The sequence below is a fragment of the Sciurus vulgaris genome (genome assembly GCF_902686455.1).
Source record: "Sciurus vulgaris genome assembly, chromosome: 3".
Taxonomy (NCBI): Eukaryota; Metazoa; Chordata; class Mammalia; order Rodentia; family Sciuridae; genus Sciurus; species Sciurus vulgaris.
In genome coordinates this window covers 143,760,639-143,782,418 of record NC_136463.1, presented here as the reverse complement: position 1 = coordinate 143,782,418, position 21,780 = coordinate 143,760,639, and the positions used below count along the sequence as shown (strand labels likewise).

The following is a 21,780-nucleotide window of genomic DNA, read 5'->3' as shown; positions in this document are numbered from 1 at the left end:
CCCTCTGGTGGACACTACAGGGTTAGCAGAGCACTAACAAAAACAAAACCCAAAACCCAGTAACCACGGTACGTGTCCATCTCAGAGAATATTCAATATAGGACACTGGTACACACAAAGCTACCTCTTGTGAAGTGTAGTAAATACACAAAAATCATAGAAATCTCTACTCCATCCCCTTCTGCAGAAATGGAGTCTGTCTCTCTTGGGTCTCTGTGTTATCTATGGTCTTTTCCCCCAGCACTCCCCTCCCCAGCACCCCACTGCCACCCCCACTTCCCCTTCCTGTGTGAATCTCTATCTAATTCCCTCACTGTCTCTGAGCAGGTGGGAGGGAGTCCACAGTGCTCCAGCCTTTCCTTCTTAAGGGAAATAATAATACTATTGAAAGTACATGGATTTGGGTACATTATGGAAATTCAGTTCTGGATGTTCCACCACAGGCTAAAACTGCAGATTTTCCCTTCAAGGAGACAAAACCCATGGAAACCCTTCCTGTATTCTCCCTAATATTTCAGTGACAGTTATTCTATAGACAGTTCTTAGATGTTTAGAGAAGTTCTATGAATTGAATAAGATTTTTTCCTTTCTTCAATATTTTATTGAATAAGTTTCAAGCAACATTAACATCATATTCACAGTAAGAATATCATACATCAATTTACTGCATGAATGTCATTAATTTACTGAAATTAACATTATGAACACATAATGGAAAAATATTCCTCAAAAGAGGAAGGTGAATGTTAGCCATCAATAGGACAAAACTATCTTCAAAAGATAGAGATAATGGGAAACAGTTGCAGTTTGGCTTACATGTATTTTGAGGTCAGAGACCTCTACGCCTGTGTCTCCAAAGGTGCCAGGTGTTGGACAAGGAGGCTCAGGAACGTCTCCAGCCGCTCCCTGGATCTGTATGCGATCAGTCCTCCCTTGTTGGCCCAGCGATCCACCCCAGCGGCGCCTTGGTTTTCCCTGTGGTACAGCAGCTGTGGCAAATCCAGCCCCGAGTCTGGATTCCTTTCTAAACATTCTTTCATGTCCACCATTCCCCCGCCCATGGCCCTTAGGATGGCATGAGCAGCACAGGAGTCCCACTTGAACGTGGTGTCTTCTGAAAAGATGTAAATGTCAACGAGGCCTTGGACAACACAAAGGCTCTTGTAACCAGCCCCAGCTGCCCGGAAGATCCTGTCTCCGCACACGCGCGCTAGCGCAGCCTTGATGCTCTCCTTCTCGCTGGTACTAATGACTGCTGAAAAAGCAGAGGCCTCTGACTCAGGGCTGGAGTTCTCAGTCCGCTTTTCACTGCCATTTCTTTTACAGATGGCATGCTCAAGTGAATGGATATTGGTCCCCATGTAAGAAAGGCCCCAGTAGCACGGTCCTTCCACCTAGTGGAAAAAAAGTTCAGTCAGATAGAGGTGATTGGCACATTGTTTTTTCATGAGTCATAGTGCTTCCAAACTTAATAAAATGAAAACAAACCAAACTCATTCATCCTAGCATAACGAGGTTTTACCTCCCTAAGGCCTAGAAATAGATCTCAAGTAGCTAATTCAGTTTTAAAAGTTACTCTTACGCATGCATCTGCCTGTGCTGTTACAATTAGGGATACTTCCACTTCTACTGCATTATCACATCAATCTAAGACAACATCAAATATTTGTTTGATTTCCAGTCTCCAGAAACACTGCAAGCTTTTATTGCCACTTTTGGCATTTAAAGTTTAGTAGGGTAAAAGATGAACAGGTAATCAATCTTCAAATGTCTTACAACCTATAACAAGTTTTTTGTTTTTTGGTTACTCCTTTTTATTCTCCATTGCTTACCCAGTTCCACTTTGGCTTCTAACACCAAGAAAGCTGGGACTCAAAATGTTATTATTTTGATCAACAATAGCAACAACAGTACCTTCATTCATCTGTTCTTCACATACAGTTCGATGTTGGAAATTTTTACTGTTTACAGAACAGGAAATGGAGACTTTGAGAAATAAATAAGCTGCTGAGGCCCACCAAGCTTGTAAAGTGGTACAATCTGCATTCACAAACCCAGGTGATCTCACTCTAGAATCTGTGGCACCAAGTACTTTGGTGACTCATCTCCATTTCTAGGTCATGAGTATGTCTCATCCTGCCCCAATTCTTTTTAATTTCCTAATGACCTTTTAAAGATGACACAAACATATTTTGTTTTGAACGAAAACAGAGGTAGAAGAAAAAAATCAAAATTCCAGAGTTGTAAAGAGCAAACTATTCTTCCCTGAAGTGACTCAAAATTCAATAAAAATATGTAGTTTCTATATAAATAGAAAAAAATGACCTATTTCAATTTAAAAAGTTAAAAACACAACAACAACAACCACCTTAAGCTGCTTCTATTGAAACCCGGCCTGCCCTGGAATCAACCCAAAGCCCAGCAAGAATCAGAGGCAGTTGTTGTCCTCACCACCCTCTATGCTCTGTTCCAGGAGTCTGTGGAAAGGGCAGAGGGAGAGTAGGCAGAAAGGGAAGTAGATGCCTTGACAGCATTCATGAGGAGAGATGCCCCAGAGGTAGGCTCTGATCCTGATCACAACTGTCAACGTTTTCACTGGATATTTTTCACATTTTGTTTAAAGTTTCTTCTAAAATTATACAAAAAGTTCAACTGGCTATATAGTTATGACAGATGACATCTATCCTGGTCCAAAGTGTTAGAAGACCATTTTAGTACCATTCTAATTTATTTATTTTGTGGTACTGAGGATCGAATCCAGGACTTCACACATGCTAGGCAAGTGCTATACAACTGTTCCATATCCCAGACCCTTTTAAAAAGTATTTTGGGATAGTGTCTTGCTAAGTTTCTCATCCACCTTCAACTTGTGACCCTCTTACCTCAGCCTCCCTAGTAGCTGGGATGACAGGGACATGCTACTGTGCCCAGCAGCACCATTTTATTAATCTGGTTCTGAGTGCATTCTAGAAATGGAGAATAGGGTTGCTATCTCCCAAATGTAAACCCATGATATCTCCGAGAGAGTATTTCTTTTAAAATTTCTACCTCACATGCACTTTGGCCAAATAAAATTTTGCCAAATCCAGGACTGAAAATAGAAAGAACTTTAATTCAAACATGCATACTTTTAGTGGGAACACCAAAATGTATGGTGGGAATATCATGTAGTGATCATCCTGACCGTAAGCAAAGCTGAGGAAGTAAATTCCAAAGACTGTAATAGACAAAAATGTTCATCTTTTACCTGAGAGTGTTTAGGTCTCGTGACACAAAAGGTTGATTGATGACTCCCATCAGAGGCACCCCTGTCTGTATGTCATAGACACCAATTAAAATAGTGACACACTGAAGTCCAGAGGGGAATATTCCTTGGTTGATTGAGTATCAGCAGAACCTTTAATATACTGATAGGTTGAATCTGAAAAATGAAGTAAAGGTGTTGGGGTTCAGGTAAAGATTATGTAGAAGATAATGCTGAATATATCTATAAATTTTGCCCAATGTGATCTCTATTTTTTAAATATTTTTATTAGTTGTTGATGAATCTTTATTTATTTATTTGTATGTGGTCTTGAAAAATCAAACCCAGTGCCTCAGACATGCTAGGCAAGTGCCCTACCACTGAGCCACAATCCCGCCCTGTAATTTCTCTTTTCTTTTAATTGACTTTAGCAGGTTTTAATTCTTGGATATCACCTGTATCAAATTGTTACTTGGCCTCCTATATTTCAGTCTTAAGCTGCTTATGTTTCATTCTCCTGACTAAAGAGAATTGAAGGAGAGGACCTGTCTATAGTTCCTGCAGCATGTAGTAGAGCACCTTCATTATAATAAGCCCTCAAATATTCGTCACAGGTGGAAAGCATTTAAAAGCTAACAACTCAGAATAATGGATGAGATTATTTTAGAACTGTTATTAACCAGAAGACTAGTACAATGAGAGATAGAAAGGCCTTCTTCCAGCAATCTGCCAGAGGCAGAATTATCTTTTATTGTTAGTTTATTTGGTTCCTCAGGGTCCAAGAGGGAAAGGCAATGATGGTGGCATAAAAAGAAAGAAATTAATGGTGCTCTTGTGAAAAAGAAGTGGAAGAGCTGTTTCCTCTTCAGAGATGGATATGCCAGCAGGCACATGCCAACATCCAGGGGGTTAGCACCCAATTAAGGAGACCGGCAGAAGATGCAGAGAGCTAGAGAACAAAAACAAGAACCAAGAAACAACTGGGTATGATTGTGCATGCCTGTAATCCCAGGATCTCAGGAGGTTGAGGCAGGAGAATTGCAGATTCAAAGCGAGTCTCAGCAACTTAGCAAGTCCCTAAGCAACTTAGTGAGACCCTGTCTCAAAATAAAAATTAAAAAAAAGGACTGGTGTTGTGGTTCAGTGGTCAAGCGCTCCTGGGTTCAATCCTTGGTACCAACAAAACAAAACAAAACAAAACCAAGAAACAGGAAATTCTTGCCCTTCAGAAATCATAATTGATGTAATTTCCCCTTAAGTAATGGAAGATTTTGGGAAAGACTCTTAGTTTCCACATACATTGACTGAATGTTATGCAATTCTCTAATTAAACTCCTATTTCTTTCTCTCTCTCTTTTTTTCCTTGATGAGGTCATGCTATGTTGTCCAGGCTGGTCTAGGACTCCTCGATCAAGTTATCCTCTTGCTTCAGCCTCCCAGATGGTCAAGACTAAGGCATGCACTACCGAGCCCAGTCAATTAAACCCATTTTTATAACACTGTTAATGTTCTTTCACGATGGAAAGGGTGAAGGAGTTTGTCTGCTCAGTAAAATGTGTCTAGTGGCAAGAACACAAGCAACAATAGGTATTGGCAAGGATGTGGGGGAAAAGGTACACTCATACATTGCTGGTGGGGTTGCAAATTAGTGAAGCCACTCTGGAAAGCAGTGTGGAGATTCCTCAGAAAGCTTGGAATGGAACCACCATTTGACCCAGCTATCCCACTCCTTGGTCTATACCCAAAGGACTTAAAATCAGCATACTACAGAGATACAGCCACATCAAAGTTCATAGCTGCTCAATTCACAATAGCCAGATTGTGGAACCAACCTAGATGCCCCTCAATCGATGAATGGATAAAGAAACTGTGGTATATATATACAATGGAATATTACTCAGCCATAAAGAATGATAAAATTATGGCATTTGCAGGCAAATGGATGAAATTGGAGAATATCATGCTAAGTGAGATAAGCCAATCTCAAAAAACTAAAGGATGAATGATCTCGCTGATAAGCGGATGTTGACACATAACAGGGGGTGGGAGGGTTAGTGTTAGGGTTAAGGTTAGGGTTAGGGAGGGAGGCAAGAATGGAGGAAGGAAGGACTGTATAGAGGGAAAAGAGGAGTGGAGGGGTGGGGGGAAGGGAAAAAAACAGAATGAATCAAACAACATTACCCCATATAAATTGATGATTACTCCATGCACAAACAGAGAAACAACATGTATCCCATTGTTTACAATTAAAAAAAAAAAAAGAAAAAAATGTGTCTGGTGGAATATGGCAGGGAGGTGGGAAAAAAATGGGGGAGCGTGCAAAATATCTGGGATTTGGTATTAGTGGCATCACTGAAGAAAGGACCACATTTTTAAAACAATGAGCAATAGATTGTGTCCTACCACAATAAAACAAAAAACAATGGTAAGATCTACACAGGCTTGCAAACTGACTGTTCTGCTTGATCAATACTGCTCTGATTGTTGATTTGTTTAAATGAATTAGTAATCAATGGTTAAAAACTGGGAACTTTTGGGCTGGGGCTGTAGCTCAGTGGCAGAGTGCTTGCCTAGCATATGTGAGGCACACATATAAAAATAAACAAGTAAGATAAAGGCATGCTCCCCATCTACAACTACAAATTAAAAAAAAAAAAAAAAAAGAAACCTTGGGACCATTTCACTTAAGACCCTGGATTTTGCTTTTTTTATCCTCCCACAAAATCTGAAGATCTGGCCTGTACTCCCAAACAGCACCATGTGCTCTCAATTGTCATAACGGCTGTCACTTCATGTCCTCACTTATGTACCAGTCTGGCCCTTCTGTGGGCCTGGGTAGTATATATGCACACCTGTTATAGACATGGGTATAAATGTGCATATGTGCATAGATATAGTATACGTATATACACATATATCTATAACCAACACATCATAATACATCTCAACTCTTAGCATTTTGAAACTTTAAAATTTTAATTCTTCTAGAAGAATTAAACTATACTTTCAATAATTTTTATTTTTCCAAGTCAAAAAAAAAAAAAAGAAAGAAAGAAAGAAAGAGGATTGTGCAGAAGAACAAATACACAGGAAACAGAGCAAACATATTCTCCTGTACTTACCTATGGGATCCACCCAAATTCCTATAAGGTCCTGTGGAATGTTGATCACTATCGAATCCAGAGCTGGGTCAGCAAAGGCGACGTCCTGATGAACAACCTTGGCTAGTGCTTCGGCTGCTGACTTGTTACCATTAAGGACTTTGCTAAGAAGCTGTGCTGTTTCTTCCTCTGTTGAACACAGTTTTATGGTAATCTTTTCCCCTAGAAAAGACAAACTAAAATCCATTACATCTCGAGAACTTCAGTGGAGAAAGAACAACAGAGGGGTGGGAGTAAAGAGAGAGACAGAAGGAGGCTGCAAAAGCCATGTCCCTGCATTAGGTGAGGTCAACATATCCACACTCATGGTTCCTAAGCCTGAGGACCACCAGAATCACCTAGGGAGCTTCACCAAGTCACAATGGCCAGTCACCTGATGCCCTTAATCTCAGGGTGGGGTATAGGCCTTGAAAGACTGACTCCCCAGGAAAATGTCAACATAGACACAATTTTGTGTCGATTTTAAGAGGGTTCACAGACCAGTTAAAAATCCTTGATAATTAATCTTTATTTATTTTGTCTTTTTAAAATTTAATATTTTAAAAAGGCAAATTAAGAGTATAAAAAGAAACTTCAATGGAGAAAACAAGAAACTCTTTTAAAAATTAAATAAACATGGCACTTTGGGGCTTTTTAGATATACAGATCCATACTCCTTACTACCCTATATGTTTCAGGGACCAGCTGCATCTGTTATCACCCAGGAGCTTGTTATAAATTCAGAATCTCACTGGGTGTGGAGGCTGAGGAAGGAGGATTGCAAATTCAGTGCTAGCCTCAGCAATTGAGCAAGACCCTGTCTCAAAATAAAAAGTAAAAAGGACTGGGAGTGCAGCTCAGTGGTAGAACACCTTTGAGTTTAATCCCCAATGCCATTAAAAACAAAACAAAACAAAAACAAAAATAAAAAAAACAGAACTTCAGGCCTTACACCAGACCAGACCTACTGGATTTTAACAAGATCCTGATGTAATGATATGATCAGTAAAGTTTGGGAAGCACAGTATGAATCTATTACAATGATGACTTTTTTTTTTTTGGTGGTGGTGATTGGACACAGGGCCTCACACGTGCTAGGTAAGCACTCTACCCTTGAGCTATATCCCCAGCCTACAATGATGACTTTGAATCGGCAAGAAACACTTAAATTCAAATTAAATTAGACTATTAAAGTTAGGGAATAATAGTATTAATAAGTGCCACATACTGAACACTACTTTGGGTTTACTAAAAGTCACAGGATCATTGAAATGAGTAAATCATATCATATCATATCTCCTTGGATTAAAACAGGCCAGTGAATCCCCACCAAACTTGGAGGGAAACCTGAACTCTGGCCAAGATCCCATCCTGCCTGGACTCACGCCATCCACCACGGTCTCTCCTCTTCCCTGCTCCACATTTCTTTGCCCTTTCGACAAACGGAAAGTAGATGTGGAATGGCTTTGTGTCCCTATAATTCTGGATAAGTGATGTATTGAAATAACTTTGTAAAATAGTCAAATGTAGGATGTTTAATGAGGAATTCTTGTGAGTTAATCACAGGAGTTATTTTTAACTTTCAGCTAACTCTCTCTTCCTACGGAGTGTCTATTATGGTTTAGATATGCGGTGTCCCCTGAAAGCTCATATGTGTGATAATGCAAGAATTTTCAGAGATGAATAGATTATGAGACATGAAACCTATGTCAGTGGATTAATCCACTGATAAAAATAAACTGGGTGTAATTGTGGACAGGTAGGGTGTGGCTGGAGGAAGTAGGTTACCTGGGGCCTTTTACCATGATGTTCTGCCTCACCTGGGCACCCAGAGCTGTGGAGTCAGCTGTCTATGGAGTAAAACCTCTGAATCTGTGAGCCAAAATAAACTTCCTACTTGTCACGTCTTTTGATCACAGTGACAAAGAGAGTTGACTAAAGCAGTATTATTAGAACCAAGTACATTTTTAATGTATTGCTCATGAAGGAGATTTAAAAAGGTTTTCAGAGTTAATCCAGAAACTCATTTTTTTCTTTGTAAAAATTCATTTTCTTCCTTTGTAAATGTGTTTCCCAATATTTGACTATTTGTCCCATGAACAATGTTTAAGAGTCATTATTTTAGTCTTCTCATATTAAACAAAAATCCCAAACAAACTAAAAATGAAAAATTTCTCCGAAAATAATCAGATAGATTATGATATTTTCCCCCAAACTGCCATGGAACATAGAGGTCACTGAAGGGCAATATGCCTGTAGGAAACAAAATAAATAAGATTAAAATCTTGGCATTGCTAAGTGAAATAGGCCAAGCCCAAAAAACCAAAGGCCAAATGTTTTCTCTGAAGTGGATGACGATACATACCGAGGTGGGGTGGCGAGGGGCGGGGAAGAGAAGAATGTAGGAACTTTGGATGGTGTAGAGGAAAATGGGGCGGGAGCGGGTGGAGGAAGGAAAGATAGTAGAATGAAACAGACAGTATTACCCTATGTATATGTATGATCACATGAATGGTGTGAATCTACATTGTGTACAACCATAGAAATGAAAAGTTGTACCCCATTTGTGTACAGTGAATCAAAATGCAGTCTGTAAAAAATTAAAATTTAAATAAAAAACAAATCTTGGTATTGGCCCAGCACTGTGGGGTGCTGTGGTATCTCCAGCCATTCTGGGGGAGGAAGCAGAAGGATCACTTAAACCCAGGAGTTCCAGACCTGTCTGGATAACATATCAAGACAGGACTCTGAGATTCTGTCTCAAGCAAAATAAAAACAAACAAAAAATAACAAAACCAGCTTGCCACTAATTTACTTCAAGTACCTTTACAGAGGTTCTGAGACCTTGAGAAACAATGGTTCGAGATCACTGAGCAGTTCAGGGTCAAGGGCTCCCAGGGGGTCCATAAAAGGACTTAGACCTGAAATTGTCTGTACATCCATGTAGCTGTGCATCTTTCTGGGGGCATCAAATAACCTCCATTAGGTTCCCAAAGGGCTGTGCAACTTTTCCAAAAAGTAATTTATTAATTATTTAAAGCCACAGATTTATATTTAAAATGATACATGGACATGCTGAATTATTCTAAGAGATCACATCTCTCTCTTAAATGGCATGATATTCTGAGGTACAGATTGAATGAAGCTTCACATTCAAATATGTACTGTTGACTTTGAAAGGTTTCCAAACATCCACGTATTTCATGCTGTAAGTTGGAGGTCAGAACCTCATACCATGCTTAAGTTACAAAAATACATTAAGATTTTTATACTTACCCAAATCATTAGTAAACTCATTAGATTCTTCTCCAAAAATATTTTTTTCCAAGCCTGGAAACTGAATGATTCAGAATATGACAAAAAGCAAAACAACAAAACCCCCACATGTTCAATTCCCAATAGATTTCCATTTTACATTTCAAGTTGAACAGCACAATTAGATTTGAATTTCAGAAATTTCCAACTGTATAAACCAATTCAAATACAAAAAATGACACCAGCTTGATCCAGTGCTTAGTTCTCTAATATTTTCCTGTTTCTTTGCCTCTCTAAAAAATCCAAATCATGGTTGAAGTCTGGTTTTCTTATGTCTTGTTATCCTCCTATGGAAGGGTCCTAGAGCTAGGATGCTTGCAAAGGAGATATTGTAACCATCATCTTAAATGGCACCTTAGTATCTTGTATAAGTTAATATTATGATCAAGTGCCTGAAATTATTGAGACTAGATAGAAGAGATAAGAGGGTAATGCTGGATTTTATTTTTCATTTCCAAGGGTGTTTCTGCTCCTGCCAGAAATATCATTAGCTTTCAGGCTAGGAAGATATAGGGAAAAAAAGAGGTAGAAATACTTTATTGACCAATAATTTATATGTCAATATAAAATAAATAAATTGAGTCAAGTAAGAATCTTCTCTCATCTTTATATGATCAGGAAACTTTCAAATACATTTTGCTTCTGATCCTCACTAGTAAGGATCATTTTTCTCAAAACATTTGCTGAAGCATGCCTGTAATCTTCAGGAAGCTGAGGCAGGAGGATGGCACATTCAAAGTCAGCCTCAGCAACTTGTCTCAAAAACAAACAAACAAACAAACAAAAAAGAACGCTAATGTGGCTCAGCGGTAGAGAGTTCTGGGCTCAATCCCCAGAACTACAAAAATTAAAGTTAAAAAATAAAAATTGCCTTGTGATATGCATGATGTTCATAGGGAACAAAAGTAAGGAAATGCTTTAAATATTTGAGCTCAGTCATCTGCAGATGGCCAAAAGCTTTAATAATGCCCAGAACCACTTGGAGGTTTATTTTTTTGTTGTTTGATTTGGTTTTGTTTGTTATTTTTTCCTATTTTGCAAGATGATACAAGCCAACAAGGGCTGCAACTATCCTATTCATCGAGGACTGAAACTCAGTCTCCCAAGTCTGCTTAAACATCTGTTTCTGAGGGGCCAGGACATAAGGGTCATGAAATAAAATATTTTATATAATTGAAAAGGAAAACTATTTGTTCATAAGTTCTGGCATTTACTTCATGAATAAACAAGTGCCTGAATTTGTTATAATGTTGTGGCAAATATTAGTCCATAAAAAAATCAATGTCAATAAATATCTAATCCAGTTGCTCAACCATCATTTGCACTCAATTATCTTGATTAGTAACAAACAAAAATAAGTTTGCTTCATTTAGTTTTTCTGATGTAGATATTATAGTGTATGAGGAACTCAAAAGTTTGCAGAAATTTCATGGGGTCATCGATTCTTGTCTCCTGCCTATGGTTAAGATTTTACTTAAATGATGGCCCATATTTCAAGCATTTCATAGAAAATATTCCAATAATTTAAAATGTTTTCTATCACAAAGTTCTATCCTCAAAAATCTAAAAAGAATTATTAGATTTTCACATAAAAGGCAATATAGTTTTGAAAAGAATATAGACTCTGGCAATAGGCACGGTGGCATACACCTGTAATCTCAGCAGCTTGAGAGGTTGAGGCAGAAGAATGGTGAGTCCAAAGCCAGCCTCAGCAGTTTAGCAAGGGCCCTAAGCAACTCAGAGAGACCCTGTCTCTAAATAAAATACAAAAAGGGATGGGGATGTGACTCAGTGGTTAAGCCCCATTGGGTTCAATCCTTAGTACCAAAAAAAAAAAAAAAATAGACTTTGGAGTCAGTTTGCCTGTGTTCAAAAACTTGCCCTGCCATTTGTTTGCTGTGTAACCTTAGGCAAGTTACTTAAGCTCTCTTTGGTTCCTTCTGTAATTCACTAAGTCATAAAATTACTAAAAGGGCTAAATAAGTTACCCTTTTCAAAGTCCTTAGAACAATGTCTGGTATACATTTAGCATTTATAAGTGTCTGTTATCATCATTAGTATGATCTCTTCTACTACCACTACTACTACTACTAGTACTATTACTACTACTTATGAATACTGTTTTGTGATTCAGCTTAAGATACACAGAATTACAAACATTGTTAGTTATGACAATGTTTTTCTAGTAAAACAAAGGGAGACTTTATCCAGCTACAAGTCCCATAACCAAGGCAAACATCGGATAAATGATTAAATCCAAAAGTTAAGACCTACTATATCAAGTTAAAAAAAAAAAAACAAAAACAAAAAACAGGTTACAAAACAATGTGCTCTCATTTCTGATGAGATAAATGATAGGAGTCACGCACACACATACACAAAGAAAGGAAACATTCTAACAATATTTAGCAAACACAGTTGTGGTTTTCTCTAGTTGCAGGGTTAAAGAGGGAGTGCATGTAAACATGAAGCAACTTGACCAAGGTTACACCACTAGTAAATGATAGAATCTGCATTTGAACCCACATAGTCTGGCTTCAATTTCTGGCTCTTATTCATTCCTCCTTGCTCATTTAAATACTTGAAAACATATATAATTATATAGAGGGGATTGGAAGATTTTATCTTTATGAAAATAGTGTCAACCACTTCTTTCTCCCCTGTCAGCAACATTGGGCCCCTTTTTAAAACTCTATTCCTTGAAACTCACTCCTCCTCTGACTTCCTTGACCCACAGCTTTGGGTTTCCTTCTTCCCTCAGGCCATGCCCTTCGTATGATCCTTTTGGGTTTTTTAATTCCTTGGATTTTGTTCTAGACCTTCCTTCTGTTTTTTGTTTTGTTTGTTTTATTTTTGATGAATGTCTGTTCTCATCCTGTTGGCTTCCATCACAGAATGTTTGAAGACAATCTAACTTGCATCTCTCTGGGGTGACTTCTCTCCTGAGTGTCAGATCCATATGGCCATTGTCCATTAGAATGTGTCACGGGCATCCCACCCTCACTAAATCTCACATCAGTGTTTCATTATCTTCTGCTCCTCCCCAGCTCTTCTTCCCTGTTTTCTCTTACTTCTGTATTCTCAACCTGCCATCTATCCTTGCCTCTCTCTAGCACTCCCATACATAGTATATTTTTTTCCTAGGGCTGCTGAAACACGCTACCATATTACCTTACAATTTTGGAGACAGAAGTTCAAAATGAATTTTAGTGGCTACAGGACTGCTATGTTAGTCAGCTTCTTGTAAAAAAATACTGGAGATAAACAACTAAAAAGGAAGAAAATTTTATTTTGGCTCATGGTTTCAGAGGTTTTAGTACATGATCAGTTGACCCTATTGCTATGGGCCTGTGGTAAGTTCATGGTAAGAAGCTCATGGTGGCCAGGAATGAGGAGTGGGGGCAGAGAGAAGAAGGAAGGGACTGGGGTGTACCACCAGTGACCTACTTCATCTAAGTAGGCCCCACCTCCTACAGTTTCCACTACCTCCCAATAGTCCATCCAACTATGAACCCATCAGTAGATTAATTCACTGATGATATTAGAGCCCTCAATCACTTGCCTCAATGCACCACCTCTGAGCATTACTGCATTGGGGTCAAGGCTTCTACACATAAGCCTTTGGGGGACATACCTGATTCGGTCTATAATAGCTACATTTCTGTACACTGTAGAGGACAATTAATTGCTTAGACTTTTCCAACTTCTAGGAGCTATTCACATCCCTTGCCTCATGTGGCCCCCTCCTCCACTTCCAAAGCACACAGTCTAACTTCTGCTTCAGTCTTCATGGTGCCTTTTCTGACTCTGACCCTTCTACCCTCATATTAGGACCCTCATGATTTCACTGGGCTCACCCTGATAATCCAGGTTAAGCTCCTTTTAAGAGCATTAATCACATCTGCAAAGTCCCTTTTTGCTATGGAAGGTAGCACATTCATGGGTGCCTGGGGTTGGGATTTGGACATCTATAGGAACCATAACCACACCTAGTCAAATGCCAAACTCTCCCAGATCCATCTTTTGAAATTTCTAGAGCCCATCCTTTTCTCTCCATCACTGTGCAATCCTGATCCATGAGGTTATCTCGCCTTTTCCTTGTGACAACCATTTCTCTTATCTATCTGCCTCATTGTGCTCATTTGTCTAATTTTCCATTTGCAACCAAAGTAATCTTTAAAAACATCCTACCATGTAATTTCTTTGCCATCCTTCAGGGTTGTGTAACACCATGGGGCATCCTTCACGTTGTATGGTGTGTCTGGGATGTGCTACCAGAGGACCTTCCTTCTCTTCTTAAAACACATACAAGACTTCATTTATTATAACAAGGAGATTCAAAGGCCTAGTAGTTAAATAGGACTAGAAATTTTTTCTCATTTAACACTCCATTATTAGGTGAATAGTCCACACAACACATGATTCAGGTCTCACCATTCCCAGCACATAGGTTGGTTATACACCCAATCAGTTAGGGAAGTCCTAGCATTTACACACGTCATGTCCATTCACATTGCATTGACTGGAACTCAGTCACATGACCACATCTGAGTGCAAAGGAAGGAAATGTGGTCTTTAGTTGAGTGGCTGTATGCCCAGCTAAGCTCTATTATTACAAATGAAAAGGAGAATTAATTTTGAGATTCAATTAGTATCCTTCAACAGAGGAAAAAACGAGATGCTGTACAAGAAAAAATGGAGGAGTGTAATTGGGAGGATACCAAATCCTTCTCTGAGGAAGTATCATTAAATTGAGGCCTGAAGTATACAGAAAAAATAGGCAGGCAAAGTGTTCTGGAAAGATCTTTCCCCCTCTGAAGAAACAGCCTTGAGGCAAGAAGAGCTAGGGTCCTCTGACTAGAGCAGAACGAGGAGTGAGCTAGGAGGAAATTTGATGAGATATGGTTGGGGAAATTGGCACTAGCTAGGTGAGGCAGATACCTGTACATCCTACTAAACATTTGGAATTTTGAACTTAAATTCAAAGCAATCCATTGTGGAATGTTTAGGAGATGTATCTATGCTTTTAAAATACCACCACGGCCCAGAGAGGGCTCAGATCGGAAGTCAGGCTAAATTAGAAAGTAGCCGGTGGAAGACAGAAATGGCTAACAGGCTTGGATCACAGTGGTAGCAGTGGGAATGGAGAAAGATGGATTTGAGAAGTTATTGAAAGTGTATGAACACGTTGGTGGATACATGGAGTGGGAGGCAAGGAAAGGAGGTGTTAAGAATGACTCAGAGTTCTGGTTGAACACCTGGGTAGATGGTGATAACCTTTACAGAGAGGGAAGAGATTGTGGGAGGAGCCCGTTGGAGGGAAGAAAGTTCACATTTGACATGAGTTTGAGATGGCTGTTGAGACTTGAAGGTGGAGCTATGAAGTAGACAATTAAATAAAAAAGTCAAAAGCTCAGAAGAAAGGATTGGAACTGGCAATAATCAGTGCTGAGGTAATATTTACAGTCGTGAAGAGAACCACTTAAGGACAAAATATGTTGAAGGAGCCCTGAGAAAAGTCACACTTACCAGTTGGTATATGAGGTAGAAATAAGAACAATACATCAGAAGTAGGAGGATATTGCCACTGCAGCCTAGAAGTATGTGGTGTGTCTTCAAGAAGTGAGAGGCTTCATACTCTACTCCTTTTTCAGATTCCCAAATAAACTACTCATCTTCTACAGCCTAGTCTTGTTGTCCCTCAGTGGCTGCCATTTGCCATGTGTCTTCTCCATCACGGTACGTACCATAACTATTGTAATGACTTGTTTGACTTCCATGTGGACTGTGTACTCCTTAATGGGAATATGCACACAGGGAATGTGTGAATGTTGTTCACCATTTTTATTAGGTAGAGGATGGTCTACAGTAATTGCCCACATATAGTGGTTTAAATAAGATAAAAGAATGTTTATCACCTCATATGAATTGTAGGTTAATAGGTAACTCAGTGGTGTTGGGAACAAGGGGAGGAGATATGATCTGTGTGATGCATCGTCCATATAAAACTTCCATCTCTGAATCCAACAAGGGATCCCCAAAATGCAATATCCAGCTCTCACTATTGTGTGGCACATTCTAGCCATTGAGCTAGTGGGGAAGGGAAGGCATGTTTCCTTTCTTTAAAAACATAAATGGAAGTTGTATAGATCTCTTAAATATTACTGTTTAAATTTCAGTGCCAGAAACTTATTTATACGACCACTTCTATTTGCTAGGAAGATCAAGAAATGTAGCCTTTGAGTATTTATGTATACAGATAAAACTCCTTTTGAAAGAAGGGGAACAGACACTAAGTGACTAGCAGCCCTTTGGACCTGCCTCTGTTACTGCATCACAGAGCCTGACTGCCTGTTCCCTAGCAGGTTATCGTGTTCACCTCACACAGAGCCTGACTCTTGGAATGTGCTCCGTGCAGGGTAGAGGAAAGGTGTGGAAGGACAAGCGCCAGTTTTTTGACACTGATTACCTCAGGTGGGAGGAAATGGAAGGAGCACATAGGGATAGTTTATAAATATTTGTGATTCAATGGATCATAATAAATGGATAAATTCAGTGGTGACAATAGTAATGAGGTTGTTCCCATCATCTTCCCTTCTTCTTTCCTTAGCATTGGCTTGTGGAGGAAGTAAGACTTAGCAATGGCCCAAAAGATGACTTAAGATGTAAATAGGAGCAAAGAAGGCTAATGCATTTCAATCTGTTATTAAATCTATTTTCACTTTGTTCCCTTGAGTTTTCGAGGCAGATAATCACATCAAACTATACATAATGAATATTTGGTATCCCTTCCAATACTTGTATCTATTTTAAAATTTTTATCACATTGTTAAAATGATGGTAAATATTTGTAATGATCAACAGGTTGTCCATTGTTATTACTTTCTTTGCTGATTGCCTCTGTACTTACCACTGAGGCTGACTATTGCTTTGACATAGGTATTCTTCATTGGGTTAATAAAGTTTCCTATATATGCCTAACAAGTGTTTTTTAAAATGAATAATAGATGTTTTAATATAATTTCCTTCATGCATTTTCTAATATCTTTGTCTATTTCCAATCCAGTTCCATATCATATTGTGCTTATTGTCTTCTACTTATGGTCATCCTAAATGGTAATGAATCTACCACGGTGGTACAGAGAGTGAAGCACTGAAGATATAAGGAAGTATAAAACCAGGTCCCTCCCTTAGAAGAGGCTTATGAGTTATTAGCAGGGATATGACTATAAATAAATCAATTCTAATTAATATAACAACAGAAGGTGGCATAGGTTATGAGTGATACACAGATTAACTTTACAAAAGTAACATTTTCTTCAAGTTCTTCCCCTCCTGAGAAAAATCTATTAGATCATTATGGCCTAGAGCATAAAGTCCAAATTTTCACATCGCCTTCAACCAAACACTAACTTTACCAATTTTATCTTCTTGGCATTTCTCTGATGTGTTTGATCTCACCCATCCTACATATCCTTACACACAATCCCATGGAACTCATGGTCTTAATGCAAAGTCTCCATAACAGCTTCCCTATCCCCAGTCTCCCAACTTATCCAAAACAAAACATTGACTTCTTGTATCCTTAATTTTAAAACTTTTTATGAGAGTATAATAACTTATACAGAAAAGTGCACGTTCTTGAGAGCACAATTCAATGAATTAAATATAACAAAAAAACTGTGTAATCACCCCAATAGCAAGAAATTGATCATCCCCATAAGACCCCTTGACCCCTACAAATACTCCTCACCCAAAGTTATGTCATTCTGATTTCTAACCTCACAGGTTGGTTTTGCCTGCTTTTGAACTTCATATAAATAAAACCAGTTTTGTAATCCTTTGTGTTTGATTTCTCCTGTTCAAAATTACATTGCTATGTGTAGTTATTTCATTTCCAATACACCGATGCATATTATTTCTCTTTCATTTTTCTGCTGAGGGACACTTGGATTATTTCCATCTTTGACAATTTCAATAATGCTCTAATGAACATCCTGTTCTTGCCTTTTAGTACACATGTATGAATTTCTATCATATGTACCAGAACTGTAATTGCTAAATCTCAGGTATGAAGCTTTTCACCATTATTAGTTACTACTAAACAATTTCCAAGGTGTTCACAAGAATTTATACTCTATTGATAGTTCTCTCTTTCATTATCCTTGTCTTTGCTTGATATTATGTCTTCTTTTGACTTTATTACTTTCTTTTTCTTTATTATGACTTCTATTTCTTTTGAAATAATTTTATACTTGCAGAGAAGTTTCAAAGCGAATATAGAGAGCTCATATACACCCTCACCCAGCTCCCCACAATTTTAGCATCTTACATAGTACATTTATCAAAACTGAGAAATTAATGTTCTACCAATACCCTAACTAAGCCCTAAGATACCCTATTTGAATTTGAATCAGTCTTTCCACTAATGTCCTTTTTCTATTCCAGGATCTAACACAGGATTTCACATAACATTATGATTGTATGTTGCTTTAGTTTCCCAAGTCTGTTACAGCTTCTTAGTCTTCCCTTGTCTTTCCTGGACCTTGAGATTGTATAAAGGATGCTGGTCAGGTGACTTATAGAAGGACCCTCAGTTTAGGTTAACTGATGCTTTCTCATGGCTAGATTTAGGCTTGTGATTTTTTTAAGGAACATAACAAAGGCTCTGTGTCCTCAGACCACACACATCAGGGGCACCCTTGTCACATGTCCTATTATTTGCAATGTGAATCGTGATTCTCCTGATGGAGTTGTGTGTACTGGGTTTCTCCACTGTGAAGTCACTGCTCTGGTTTGAATTTTGTATCCCTTTCAAAATTCATGTTGACACTAATCCCCTGCAACTGTATTAAGAGGTAGTGTAAGGAGGTGAAGTCATGACAGCTTCATCCTCATGGATGAGCTTAAAGGAATGTATTTGCTCCTTCCACCCCCTTTTCCTTCTCCATCCCTTCCACCGTGGTGAGAATTCAGCATTTGACCCCTCCAGAATAGGCAGCAACAAGGTGTCATCTTGGAAGGAGAAAGATGCCATCACTAGACCTCAACTCCACTTACTGGCATTCTGTCCCTACAGTTCACCTTTTCCAGAATGTCATGTAGACAGAATTATACAAACTGTAGCCTTCAGGGTATGGCTTCTTTCACACAGCACTCTCTGTTTAAGATTCATTGATGTCATGGTATGAGTTGTTGTATATATTGTATGAACCAAAGGTTTATCCCTTTTTATTGCTGAATTGTATAGATAAAGCACAGGTTTTTATCCATTTTATCCATTCATTGACCTGAAGGGTATCTAAGTTGCTTCCAGTTTTTGACTGTTATTAACAAAGCTTCCATAAACATTTGCATACAGATTGTAAACAAAAGTTTCTAGTTCACTTGAGAAAATACCTGAGAAGGATTAGTGGAGCACATGGTAAGAATATGTTTAACTTTGGGCCAGGGATGTAATTCAGTGGTAAAATACTTGCCTAGCATGTAAAAGACCCTAGGTTCTATCCCCAACAACACAACAAATGTTTAACAAATTCAACATCATTCAACAATCTATCAGAGAGTCTATTTAGTGTAACTAGGTAAAAAACAAATAAGCATACAGCATGGAAAGGAAGAAGTAAAACTGTCTTTATTCACAAATGACATGTTTGTTTATGTGGGAAATCCTAAACAATCTAAATAAAAGCTTCTAGACCTAACAGAACTAATAGGGTGAGAGTGTCAAGTTTGAAGGGTATAAAAATAAATTTAAAAATCAATTGTATTTCCCTGTGTAGGCAAAGAACAACAGGACACTTAACAGGAAACCATTTACATGACATCAAATGTAAAATAATTTTTTTGGGGGGTGCTGGGGATGGAACCCAGGGCCTTGTGCTTATAAGGCAAGCACTCTACCGACTGAGGTATCTCCTCTGTCCCCCATAAAATAATTTTATTTTGACCTGTAATTAAAAACTACAAAAGACAATTAGAGACACTAATGAAAACCTAAATAAATGAAAGTAATCTACAGTGTTACTACAAGTCTAAATATTGGTAAAATGTCAATTTGCCCCTAATCTACAAATTAAACACAACTAAAAGCAAAGTTCTAACAAGATTTTTTGTAAGATTTGACAAACTAATTTTATAATTCACATAATAAGGGTATAAAATAGGGCTGGGGATATAGCTCAGTTGGTAGAGTGCTTGCCCCGCAAATACAAGGCCCTGGGTTCAATCCTCCCCAGTACAGGAAAAAAAAAAAAAGGGGGGGGGGGGTCTAAAATATCTGAAACAATTGTGAAAAAAAATCAAAGTTGAAGGACTTTCACTTCTTTATTTCAAAACTTATAAACCTAGAATCATCAAGATACTGTAGTATTGGTATAAATACTGTCATAGAGATCAGTGGAACAGTATAGGAATTCAAAAATAGGCCCACATATATAGCTAGTCAATTTCAATGAATTAACTTTCTTAGTCCATTTTCTGTTGCTGTAACAAATATCTGAGCCTGAATACTTTATGTGAAAGAGGTTTATTTAACTCAGGTTTTTTAAAATTTTCGATTCATTGTACACAAGTGGGGGTACAATTTTTCATTTCTCTGATTTGACACAATGTAGAGTCAAACCATTTGTATAATCATACATGTACATAGGGTAATGATATTTGTCTCATTCTGTTATCCTTTCTTAACCCCCACACCCTCCCCACCTCTCATTTCCCTTTACACCATCCAACATTCCTACATTTTTCCCTTACACCTTCCCTGCCCCCTATCATGTGTCAGCATCTTCTTACCAGAGAAAACATTTGGCCTTTGGCTTTGGGGCTTGGCTTATTTCACTTAGCATGATATTTTTCCAACTCCATCCATTTACCTGCAAATGCCATAATTTTATTCTTCTTTGTGGCTGAAAAATATTCCATTGTGTATGTATCCCACAGTTTCTTTATCCATTCATCTATTAAAGGGCATCTAGGTTGGTTCTATAGTTTAGCTATTGTGAGTTGAGCTGCTATAAACATTGATGTGGATGCATCACTGTAGTATGCTGATTTTAAGTCCTTTGGGTATAGGCCAAGGAGTGGGATAGCTGGGTCAAATGATGGTAACCATTCCAAGTTTCTAAGTAACCTCCATACTGCTTTCCAGAGTGGCTGCACCAATTTGAAATCCCACCAGCAATGTGTGAGTGTACCTTTTTCCCCACATCCTCGCCAACACCTATTGTTGTTTGCATTCTTGATAATAGCCATTCTAAGAGTATGGAGTGAGATGGGGTGAAATCTTAGCGTAGTTTTGATTTGCATTTCTCTAATTACTAGAGATGTTGAGCATTTTTTGTATATTTGTTGATCACTTGTATATCTTCTGTGAAGTGTCTGCTTAGTTCCTTAGCCCATTTATTGATTGGGTTATTTGTATTTTTGGTATAAAGTTTTATGAGTTCTTTATAAATTTCGGAGATTAGTGCTCTATCTGAAGTGTGTGTGGTAAAGATTTTCTCCCACTCTGTAGGCTCTCTTGTCACATTATTGATTGTTTCCTTTGCTACCCTCAGTTTTGAAGGCTGAAAATCTTATGACACATGGCATCACAATGGTAGGAGCATGTGGAAGAGATCACATGGCAAAACAGGAAGCTAGAGAAGGGGCAGAGACCAGCCTCGGTGTTGATAACAATCTACTCTCACAGGAACTAACTGGGTTCCCACAAGAACTTTCAAGGGCAGTGCCCTCCATGACATCATTACCTTGCACTAGGCTCCACCTCCCAAAGGTTCTGCTCCCTCCAAAGCTGCTGCACTAGGGATGAAGCCTCCAGCACAGGAACCCCTGAGCACACTTGAACCATGTCCAAACCATAGCAGCTCCCAAGGCAATTCAATAGAGAAAGGATCATCTTTCCAACATAGATGCAGGAACAATTGAATATCCATATTTTAAAAGTGAATTTCAGTCTTACCTCATACCATACACAGAAGTTAACTAAAAAATTAACCAAAGACCTAAATATAAAAGCTATAACAATTACACTTCCAGAAGAAAATGGGACATTTTTACCTTTAATTTGTCAAGTTTTCT

At 38.4% G+C, this 21,780-nt stretch overlaps 1 protein-coding gene and 1 long non-coding RNA gene across 2 annotated transcripts; both read right to left on the bottom strand.

The window, feature by feature from the left end:
* Window positions 1-578: 578 nt before the first annotated feature.
* On the bottom strand, window positions 579-1,920 carry LOC306658172 (inositol polyphosphate 1-phosphatase-like; the record flags this gene model as incomplete). Its single annotated transcript, XM_079134900.1, has 2 exons — window positions 579-1,394; window positions 1,915-1,920. The coding sequence occupies 2 exons, from the start codon at window positions 1,918-1,920 to the stop codon at window positions 840-842; spliced, it is 561 nt and encodes a 186-aa protein (XP_078991026.1). The 3' UTR covers window positions 579-839.
* Window positions 1,921-2,861: 941 nt separating this feature from the next.
* Window positions 2,862-10,447, bottom strand: LOC306658487. Its single transcript, XR_013763064.1, has 3 exons — window positions 9,661-10,447; window positions 6,367-6,567; window positions 2,862-3,421 (listed from the first exon to the last, which is right to left on the bottom strand). It is a non-coding gene; the product is annotated as an uncharacterized lncRNA (long non-coding RNA).
* Between the last annotated feature and the right edge of the window lie 11,333 nt (window positions 10,448-21,780).